The sequence below is a fragment of the Zootoca vivipara genome, chromosome 7 (assembly GCF_963506605.1).
Source record: "Zootoca vivipara chromosome 7, rZooViv1.1, whole genome shotgun sequence".
NCBI lineage: Eukaryota > Metazoa > Chordata > Lepidosauria > Squamata > Lacertidae > Zootoca > Zootoca vivipara.
The window spans coordinates 90,880,119-90,891,242 of NC_083282.1; the positions used below are offsets into that span (position 1 = coordinate 90,880,119).

General features: G+C 43.1%; 1 protein-coding gene across 1 annotated transcript in view; it reads left to right on the forward strand.

Annotated features, from left to right (window-relative positions):
• The window catches only part of ZBTB46 (zinc finger and BTB domain containing 46), a 65,606-nt gene extending 55,216 nt beyond the window's left edge, over window positions 1-10,390 (forward strand). Inside the window, exon 5 of the mRNA XM_035122830.2 lies at window positions 1,792-10,390. Within this exon, the coding sequence (XP_034978721.1) occupies window positions 1,792-2,184 (393 nt within the window). The 3' untranslated portion in view covers window positions 2,185-10,390. The remainder of the gene's footprint in view (window positions 1-1,791) is intronic.
• The last annotated feature ends 734 nt before the right edge of the window (window positions 10,391-11,124 follow it).

The window sequence follows — 11,124 nt, forward strand, 5'->3', positions numbered from 1 at the left end:
GTGATGTTTGTTAAAAGTCTGTAAGGATGTAAAGAAACATCATTGTCAAGCTACGTATTGATCAGCTGGCAATCAAAATGCATTTTAAGAGGCTGCATGCTCTGGAGCGTCCACATACCCTAAAAAACAAGAAGGCGACTTCATATATTTCTGTGTGGACCTTATTCTTGCTCTTAATTTAGTTCAATGCTGTGCGCTCCTGCCCCTCCCACAGCTGAACTGCACATCTCCTGTGTTAGGACTAGAAGTTAACACACTCACACGCCCACTTCTATTATTTGGGTACAAGATATTGTACTATTATCCTCAGCTGCACTAATGCCACCTTAACATTCAGCAGATTTCCCCACCTTCTAGAAAGGCATTGGCCAATATGGGCTCCGGTCAAGTTAGTAGTTCCATAATTTGCTGTCTGAAGTCCAGGTGAAATTTGAGTTCTCTTATTATAAGAAATACAGACCAAATGTCTCTTTTGTAGAGCTGGTCTTTAAACATTTTTTACACCTTTTGGTAGGAGAATTGAAAGATAGAAGCCATGTACTTGAGTAACTAAGCTTTTGGTTGTGAAGGGGAAATACCGTACCTGCTTCCTTCTGTGTAGTGTCCAAAATGTACATCAGGCCGTACTTTCTGCAGACAACATGTCTTTCTCCCAGCTGCCCCCTGATAGGACTTTCTTTTCCCCTTTGAGGGGAAAGTTTGTTATATAGTCAGCTGATACACCACTGTCTGCCTAAGGCAGGTAGGTGCCAGTGCTGCACCTTAGTTTGCCAAATGGCAGCATTTATAGACAAGATGGGCAGCTAGCCTGCACTGCTGAAGCAGCAATATTGAAGGGGCTTCTGATATCTGTTGCCATAGTACCCAAAACCCCACTGTCTTCTCCTTCCTTCCGTGAATGCTTGTCCATTCGGATGAGTGCCCAGCCATCTGGTCGTGGGACTGGTTGCTCCCTGAGATGCCCCTTGATTTGCATCCTTTGGGGTGAAGTTAGTCATATGCCACTCAGTAGCCCCAGAGCTTCATCCAGCTACTCTTCCTCTCTTTCTTTCATTCCTTCTCCCTCTCTCTCTCTCTTTCATTCCTTCTCCCTCCCTCCCTCCCTCCCTCTCTTTCTTTCATTCCTTCTCTCTCTCTCTCTCTCTCTCTCTCTCTCTCTCTCTCTCTCTCTCTCTCTCTCTCTCTCTCTGGCCCGTAGATTGAATTGCCTTACAAGGCTCAGGGCAAATAATAACCATTACATTTGAAAACAAAATACAATTAAATTAAAACAATCTCCCCTAGTTTAACCATAGAGTCTAAATCCTAGCTCAAAACAAACATAGATAGCGTACTTCTTCAAGATTATAAAATCAAACCTCCACTTTTTAGTGACTTTTGGCAGTATGGGTCTGTGAGTGATAAGTATAAAGGGGCACACAGACAGGAGATTGTCGATTTTGAATTTTTGTTATGAACCTTCCAGTGTTAAAATGAGCATTGACAGGTCATCCTAATCTGTGCAAGGGTAACTAAAATATAGCTTCTGAAACTCATAGCCTTGTTTAGAGGCAACACAGTGGCATGTTCTGCTTTTCTACTTTCAAGGTTTCCTGCATCTATTCCTGATTGTTGGCAGACGAAATCATGTTAGAACAAAATGAAGAAATTAGAGACAGCTGTTTTAAAAAGAAAGATAAAAAACTTCACTATTTGTTGCAATGTGATCTAGCTGCCATTGCACCATAAAGTCTCTTACTTGCTGACCTACCTGCCTTAACTTTGTCTTTTCCCCCTACTCTCCTTATCAAGGTCCACAGCAAAGACAAAAAATATGTCTGTAAAGTGTGCAACCGAGTGTTTATGTCTGCAGCCAGCGTGGGGATTAAGCATGGTTCCCGCCGTCATGGTATTTGCACAGATTGTTCTGGCCAAGGCATGGCCAGCCACTTGGATGCCAGCGGAGGAGATGGCTCCCCAGATGAATTGTACGGCACAGAAGAAGGCCCATATATGGAAGATCCTGACGACCTCAAAGCAGAAGGAGATGAAGACATGGGGGGTGACGATGACATAAAATGGAAAGATGACATAGAAATTTCACAAGACGACGTGATTTTGGAAGATGACAAAGATGACCTTGACTCTCCACAGGAGAATGAAAACTCTGAGGATACCGACAAGGATTTCACTTGGATTTCTTAGGGATTTTTGTTCTGCTCAATCTGTTTGGGATGGGGTAGGGAAGAGGAAGGTTGTGTTGGGAAAGCTCAAGTAGCCTTGCTAATGTCCTTGTGTACAAAAATGTGTGTGGAGGATTTTTTTACCCCCCAAGCAAACAAGCTTTTCATTTGTTCCCTCCAGATACTGTATCAGCAAACATTTCCCCTGAAACGTTTCCACTTTCTTACCTGTTGCCCGTCACATGGTCCTGAAATGCTTAGAATCATGTCCTTGTCTTTCAGTGAGAGCCAACTAGATTGTATGCAGGCGCCATGGAGCTTCCACCCTCAAATGTCCCTCTACTGTCAGCTTGAAATAGGGAGGACTCTTACAATAATTACCAAAACATTTTTAAACAACTCTGCTTCCAGCAGCAAGGGATTTGTGACAAGCTTACCCATGGTAAAGTCCAGGGTGCGGGTGGTGCTGTGGTCTAAACCTTGAGCCTCTTGGGCTTGCCAATTGGAAGGTCCGTGGTTCGAATCCCCACGATCAGAGCTCCCGTTGCTCTGTCCTAGCTCCTGCCAACCTAGCAGTTCGAAAGCACACCAGTGCAAGTGGGTAAATAGGTACCGCTGCGGCAGGAAGGTAAATGGCATTTCCATGCGCTCTGATTTCCAACATGGTGCTCTGTTGCACCACAAGTGGTTTAGTCATGCTGGCCACATGACCTGGAAAGCTGTCTGCGGACAAATGCCGGCTCCCTTGGCCTGAAAGCGAGATGAGCGCTGCAACCCCATAGTCACCTTTGACTGGACTTAACCGTCCAGGGGTCCTTTACCTTTTTTTTAGCTTACCCATGGTAAACAGAGCAGTGTGAGCATTTCAGGACTTTCCCCTTTAATAATGCAACAACTCTTTCAGTAAGCCAGAGAGATCAAGTCTGTAGCCTTCACTAGAACTGGGACACTTGCCCTCAGGTCAATTGAGCAAAGGATTCAGTTGTCCATTGGCATTTGTAATATAAAGACACCCTCCTCTGAGGTTTGATTTGTGATGCTCTATGGTGCAGGAATATTTGCTGCAAAAGTGTCCCCTAGTGGCCAAGTCTTATAAATGCACTTTTCTTCTGGTGTGGCTGTCTTTTTCGCTTGTTCAGTGACATATGGCAATACTCAGCGTACCAGCTTCTTTGCCAAGTTCTGCCAAGCTCTATTAGGACGTACCCATGTGGGGTATTTTTTATCAGGTCTTGGACGCATTAATTGTTCACAGCAAGTGTACCAATCCCTGCTATGCCACACGTTCGTGTCATAACAAAATAAAAAAATTCCTTCCAGCAGCACCTTTAAGAGACCAACTAAGTTTGTCATTGGTATGAGCTTTTGTGTGCATGCACACTTCTTCAGATACATTGAAACAGAAGTCACCAGAGAGGGTGGGGAGGGGTATTACTCAGAAGGGTGGTGGGAAATTGTGATTGACTGACTGACAGCTGTTGACGACTGTTAACGACTGCAATTGGTCTTACAGGAAAAAGCAAGGGGTGAGATAGCTAAAGATAGCTTTGTCATGTATAATGAGATAAGAATCCAATGTCTTTATTCAGACCAGGTCTCTCCATGGTTTTAAGCTTGGTAATAAGTTGCAGTTCAGCAACTTCTCTTTCCAGTCTATTTCTGAAATTCTTCTGTAATAAGGCAGCTACTTTGAGATCTTGTATAGAATGTCCTGGGAGATTGAAGTGTTCTCCTACTGGTTTCTCTGTCTTGTGATTCCTGATGTCAGATTTATGTCCAGTTATCCAGGGTTTGGCCTGTTTGTCCAATATAGAGAGCTGAAGGGCACTGCATAGTTCCCTCAGAAGAATCGGGGGTTGCTCTGCCAGGTGGAAAGGTAAATTGTCCATCACCAGTGGCAGAACTCTGGGTGCCAGTAAAGACAGCAGAGTGGGAAACGGGAGATGTGGCACAACGCACCCAGAAGTTACCCTGTGTTCTCCTCATTTGAAATGTAGAGGAACTGCACAAGGGCAATCGTCCTTTTCAATGCTCACCTCAGTCTTTCAGGTTTTTTTGGCAGCCCCGAGAGAATGGCACAAACTCCCCAAATAACCTGAGTTCTTCCTTCTTTGGCTACTGCTTCTGTGCTTGCAAGTGCAATGCCAGACCATTTGTCGTGGGTGCATCTATGTCCCTGAATCTGGAAAAGTGGCTATGTATTTAAGCATCCAAGCAGATCTTCCACATCTTGTCTACCAGTTGTGGCTGCAGGCTTGTACCCTGCAGCACCCACAGAGAAGGGTCTAGGGTCATGATCCTAAGAACTGGCGAGTTGTATGTTTCATGGTTGGCTACTGCTGCTTTTCTGGTGCAGCCTTTAAATAGTAAACTGGCCTGTATATTTTATCTTTGGAACAGATTTTTATGCAGAATAATGTGGGTGCTACCGGTTGTGCTTGGAACCTGCCACAGGAAGCAGCCTTCATAGGAAGGAAACTGAATATAAAAGGTCCTATTATTGTTATTTTTTTGTGCAGCAAGGACAACAGGCTTCTGAGATTGTGTACAGATGATCATTTCTAAAGAGCAATGGAAGTGTCTTCTCTGCACTGGAGGGGCAGAATCTTACCAATGCCTAACATTTACTTCCAATTGCAGCTACTTCTCCATATAAGACAATGAAGGGCATGGAACCGTCTAGATCAGAATGAAAAAGCGCCTGGTTTTCATCAGTTAACTCCCAAATAAAACCTTGAATAGCAGGCCATTGCTGTGAAAGACGGAGCAGATTCCACTTCCTGTTTTTTATTTTCCCCTTTTCTTGTAAAGAGAGTGTATAAGCATATTATTTAATGTATATATATTTAAAAAACACGTTGCAATTGGTTTCAGAACTGTTCCACAGATGATCACTAGTGTTCCTTGTCCTGGGCACTATCACACTAGGTGCTAAGAAAGGTCACATGCCTTATGGCAGCAGTTGTCAATCATGCTGCTTAGTGCTTGTTTTGGCCTTCAAACATACACTGCTTGAAGTACTACAGAAATCTGCAAACATATTCATAGAAAACATTTTTAAAAAAAAGAATAACAAAAAAATATATAGCTGAACAGCAATTGTTAAGCCTATACAGTATGGCTTCAAATTCTCTGCAGGGCTATCATCTGTACACAGCCTGAGGACAGAGCTTGCAAAAAATAATAGTCCCCCCAAAAAACCCTACCACCATGCAAACAAAAAAACAACCACCACCATGTGTGTTTCTCCTCTGGAAGAACATCAAAGCCAGCTTTTCTGAATCCAACGAAGACAAACCCCAGTGGTGACAACCTTTCAATATTAAAATGCCTTTCACTGAAGATATTTACCCTTCACTGAAGTGTTTAATGCAAGAATTTCCATCTGGTCTTGCACTAATGAACATCTTCCTTTAAAGAGCTTTGCTTTATTAATGGGCCATATCAGTGTGTTCATGTTTCAGCTTCCTTTACTTGGATAAATCTCAGGTTAATAAAGAGAACTGAGAGGGGAATTCACTCATTTTATTTTTCTATGCACTTCTTTTCTTCCTCTCCATCCGTTGTCACTCCCCACCATTTCGCAACACCACATTCACTGGAGTATTTTAGGCATGCTGTCTTGCTGAAGTTACTCCATGTTCTTAGTGCTTAACTAGCTCAAAGGAAAGTTTTATTATGGGAAAATGCTCTGCTGCTAAACAAGGGTACAGAATTGTTTGTATTTAGCCAGGGAGACATGACCAATAACCAAATACTTTAATATTCTCAAGGGCGATTGCAGGGTGGGAGCTAGAATCCAAGACTCTTCTTGCATTTGAGCTTGTTGTAAAGCCTCATTCTATTTCAACTGGAAGACAAATGTTTTAATACTGGACTTTCATAAACACCTTTCTAAGGTTTCTCTCTTGACTCCCTTTTTATTGACATCATCTTGTATGGAACCAAGGACATCAGGATTTGAGGACTCCTAGTGTTTAGCATTAATAAAGTTTCTTTGTTTGGGGGGCACACTCCTGAATTTAAGACATTCCATTTTCCTCCCACCTTGACTTGAAAGTTGGATTTCACGCACGCACGAACCCTTGCTGGCCATATCTGCAAAGTGGTTCCCTGTGTACTCAGTTTGGCTTGTTAGTACTTAAACCAAAAGTGCAGGAAACCTTCCATGGAAGTGAGGTGGTGGGGAGTAATTTTCACTTAACTCTTGAACCTTCCTGGCCCCTCCTTCTCTCCACTCTACCTTGGGAACTTTGGTTGTGCAGACTGCCAGTTTCATGTTGCTGTCTTTATTGGTTCATTTGTGGTGTGGTGATAGAATAGGGACAAAGGAGCAAGTCAACACCAGCGCCTTCATGCATGGTGGATCATCTTCTTCTTTGGCGATCACTCATAGCCAAGTAAGCGACGAGTCCGTAAGTGACTGTGGAGGCCAATTCTGGATCCACACGTCCTTCTACAGCGATGGTGCATCTATACCGTACCTAGATGGTTCTCTAAAATACATGGGAGTTACGAAAGTACCACTCACCCTGAATTGACTGTGTTGCCTTTTCCTCCTCTTGGTTAAACTTGATTTTGTATTCATTTTCCTCCTCTCCCAGTGCTTGCTTTATTTAAAATGGTTTTATTTCTCTCTTTAAATAGGAGTCACTTGTCTTTTATGCATTTTATCAGTGTCATTTCTCTCCTATTTTGACTAAGTGGAAGCAATGACCAGACCCATGAAATGTGAATGTTTCAGCTTTCTCAGTGACAACATTGCAGATGCTGTGTTACTTAAGTACACTATGTGTGTGTTGAGATCACCTTGGGAACTTCTTTTAAACATGATTTTAAAGAAGCTTGAGCAGTTTTGTGTTCTCGTATGAGTTTGGTTCACTTCACTCGGTTTTGCTTAGGATCCATTCCTAGAATCATAGACTTGGAAGAGACCACAGGGGCCATCCAGTCCAACCCCCTGCCAAGCAGGAAACACCATCAAAGCATTCTTGACATATGCCTGTCAAGCCTCTGCTTAAAGACCTCCAAAGAAGGAGACTCCACCACACTCCTTGGTAGCCAATTCCACTGCCGAACAGCTCTTACTGTCAGGAAGTTCTTCCCAATGTTTAGGTGGAATCTTCTTTCTTGTAGTTTGAATCCATTGCTCCGTGTCCGCTTCTCTGGAGCAGCAGAAAACAACCTTTCTCCCTCCTCTATATGACATCCTTTCATATATTTGAACATGGCTATCATATCACCCCTTAACCTTCTCTTCTCCAGGCTAAACATACCCAGCTCCCTAAGCCGTTCCTCATAAGGCATTGTTTCCAGGCCTTTGACCATTTTGGTTCCCCTCTTCTGGACACGTTCCAGCTTGTCAGTATCCTTCTTGAACTGTGGTGCCCAGAACTGGACACAGTACTCCAGGTGAGGTCTGACCAGAGCAGAATACAGTGGTACTATTACTTCCCTTGATCTAGATGCTATACTCCTATTGATGCAGCCCAGAATTGCATTGGCTTTTTTAGCTGCTGCATCACACTGCTGGCTCATGTCAAGTTTGTGGTCTACCAAGACTCCTGATGGTCTGTGCCCTCTTCTGTCGCTTTGCTAGTCAAGGAGTTTTATCTGGAAGTGGACAGCAGGTAGGCACTTAATTTTGATTACTCAAATGGGTGTCTGCTGTGTGCTTGTCTTTAAACAAAGCCTACATGGCTTGTGATTCACCAAACCACGTTTCTGCACTCACCTGTAGGCTGCTAGAACAGGATCAAGGTCATGCTGGTTAGGTGTAATTAAACATCAAGACCTTTCTGAGGGAAAGAGCTGCTTGCCAGCGTAACAGACTCCTGCAGAAGGTGGTGGACTCTCCTTCCCTGGAGGCAATCTGTCGGGGATGCTTTAGTTGAGATCCCTGCATTGCAGGGGGTTGGACTAGATGACCCTCAGAGTCCCTTCCAATTCTATGATTCTATGAATTAGATCAGTGCTTCGTTTTGCCAAGGAAATACAGCAAGCCCATTTGGGGTCTAGCAACCACTGTAAACTGTGAAGATGATGCTGGCAAGGCTGCAAGGTATCAGCTGATTGGAGGGGACTATAGGTCTGGTGGTGTCTCTTAGACTGCCTATAGCAGGCATGGCCAAACTCCGGCCCTCCATATGTTTTGGGACAATTCCCATCATCCCTGACCACTGGTGTTGTTAGCAAGGGGTGATGGGAGTTGTCCCAAAATATCTGGAAGGCCACGTTTGGCCATGCCTGTCCTATAGAGCAGGCATAGGCTAACTCTGGCCCTCCAGATGTTTGGAACTACAATTCCCATCATCCCTGACCACTGGTCCTGTTAGCTAGGGATGATGGGAATTGTAGTTCTAAACATCTGGAGGGCCAGTTTGCCTATGCCAGCTATAGAGGATGTGGCTCAGATGAGGTGATGGGCTGCAGTTACTTTTCTGTGCTCTATCCCCAGCATTAGACTTTGGTAGGTTTGTGACTTGGAAGCCGTAAAGCAGCTATAGAGATCTTTCACCCTAGTACTAGAAATCAATTTCATTGATTTTAAGCATTTCATATGCATTTAAAATTCTGTGGTAAGCACGCTGCAATGTACAATCTGAGCAGTGTTGCAAAATATATATAGTTTTAACCATATTGAACTCCTAATCATTTCTTCTTCCTGTTATTATTTTGCTTGTACCTTTTTTAATTGAGTCATGCTGCTTTGATCATGATGTTGAGGTGGTCAGTCTTATTGGTCCACTGAGTCCAGCATTGTTTCCTCTGACTGGCAGCAGCTCTCCAAGACCACGGGCAGCAGTCTTCCCTTTGGCTCTGTTTAGCTAGCATTACCAGGAATTGAACTCAGGACTTTTGCAAGCAAAATATATGCCTCTACTGGGAGCAGCATTCTTCTCCCCCACCCCTGACGAACCATGATCCCGAGATACCATGTTTCTTTCTTTCTTTTTTTTAAAGAGCAAGTTTCTAGCATTTATAGAAAGTGAGCTTTGAAACAAAACATACATGCAGTGGTCTGCTCATTTTAAGATTGGAGTTTTGTGTTACCAAAAAAGAAGAAATGGAATTGTTCTGCACACATGTGTACCGTATTTTAATTAGGGATTAACTTCCTTGTAGAATACTGCCCTGCATTTCAAAGGGGCTTGTGCAGGAGAACATCCCCCTATAGCAGGAGAAGCAAAAAGGTTGATTGGGCTCTTCTCATCTCAGGCAATCGATCGTACGACTCAATGGGCAGTGTAATTTCTGCAGGCTAGGTAGTGTGAATTTTTTTAAAATATGTTTTGAGTTTATACCAGGAAGCTCTCCTGCATACGTGTGTCTGAATTAAATGGGAGTTATTCAGGAGTGTGACTCCCATCCTTCTTAATAAGCACAGGAGAGATCCCCCTGACTTGTGCCCAAAATTAGTACATTTTGATTCCCTCTCTGTATTTGGCATATCTGGCCAAAAAGCTTGGCTACCTTCAGATAAGGCGCTTCACAATCATGCTCATGCTTCCGACGTCACCCCCCCCTTTTTTTAAAGTAAAAAGAGAGAAGCTCTAATAAGTTCAGCAACTGGAAGCATAGCAATCTGATTGAAGATAATCTACATTTAGTTCATTCTGTGACATGTGCAACTCTTAAGCCATACTGAACTGGGTTTTTATTTTTAAAGGTTCTCTGTCGTATGGTTTGAATTTCTGCCTTGTTTATTTTCAAAGGATTCCTTCATAGTAAGGGATGCCGTGTGTGTGTGTGTGTGTGTGTGTGTGTGTGTGTGTGTGTGTGTGTGTGTGTGTATGTGTGGGGGTGTGCTTTCATATATATAAATATATATTTATTTTTCAGCATGCTTAAACCTGTCTACTAAAATGTAACTAAAGCAAACAAGGGCAGTGTTTGAACATTGTTGATTATTTTTTTTGCTGGGAATAGTCTATATTATACTGACTTTATATATTATTATAAACCTGTGTTTGTATTGCCGATGTTTAATATTTTGAGGGTGGGATATGGGGAGATTTTAGAACCCAGAAGTCAGTTGGGAAAGGAGTGTGTGTTTGTACTGATTTTCTCTCAGTGTAGTTCAGGTAACTATGACCTTATTTACTAGATGATCTCACACTTTCTTTTGTCTGTCTAGGAGCCGATCATATTTACTTTGTCATGAGATTAATTTAGACATACTTGCAAAAATCGGTCCGTTTCAATAAATTGGGATATTGCTGCTAAAAGTATCTGTTTCTATTTTCAAGTGTCCACACACTTACAATTTCCTGTTCTTGACCTGAGCTATTTGCAAATAGGGCGAGTGGGGTGTATGGCCACCTGCTCCTATAGCAAGGGGGGGGGGGAAGTGTGATAAAAATGAATACTTGATTCCCCTGCAAGCCCCAAAACTGACAGATGGAGGTGTGCACATACATTTCCCCCCCCTACTGTCAACAGGTAGAAGCTTGCAGCCATGATCCCTTGACCACCTGCTTCTTGAGCTCATGGTGACCAACCAAAAAAGGGATCTTGGTGCCATACTGGGTAACTCAGTGAACATGTTGCAGCAGCTGTGAAAAATGTGAATTCCATCTTCAAAGTCATTTGGAAAAGGGGTGAAAATAAAACCTCAAATATCAACATGGTCATATGCCATGTAGATTTGTGGAAAATTGGAAAACTGTTGTGCGATTTAGCAGTCTCTCGATACATTTGATACACACACCAAAATATTTATCTGGAGCTAGATCATGTTCAAAGGGATCCCTGTTCCTGATGGGCAGGGAGCACTGTTGACCCAGAGCAACAGCCCATCATTCCCATCCTCCCCATACTCTTAAAACAGTTCCAGTACGTTTACGTCAATGAGAAGTGCACCAACCCACTATCAATCGCCAACTCATTGACTGTATGCATACAGCCCATGTCTGCTTCCAGATGCACATCTTTGCTGCTAGGGGGAGACAGATGTTCACCA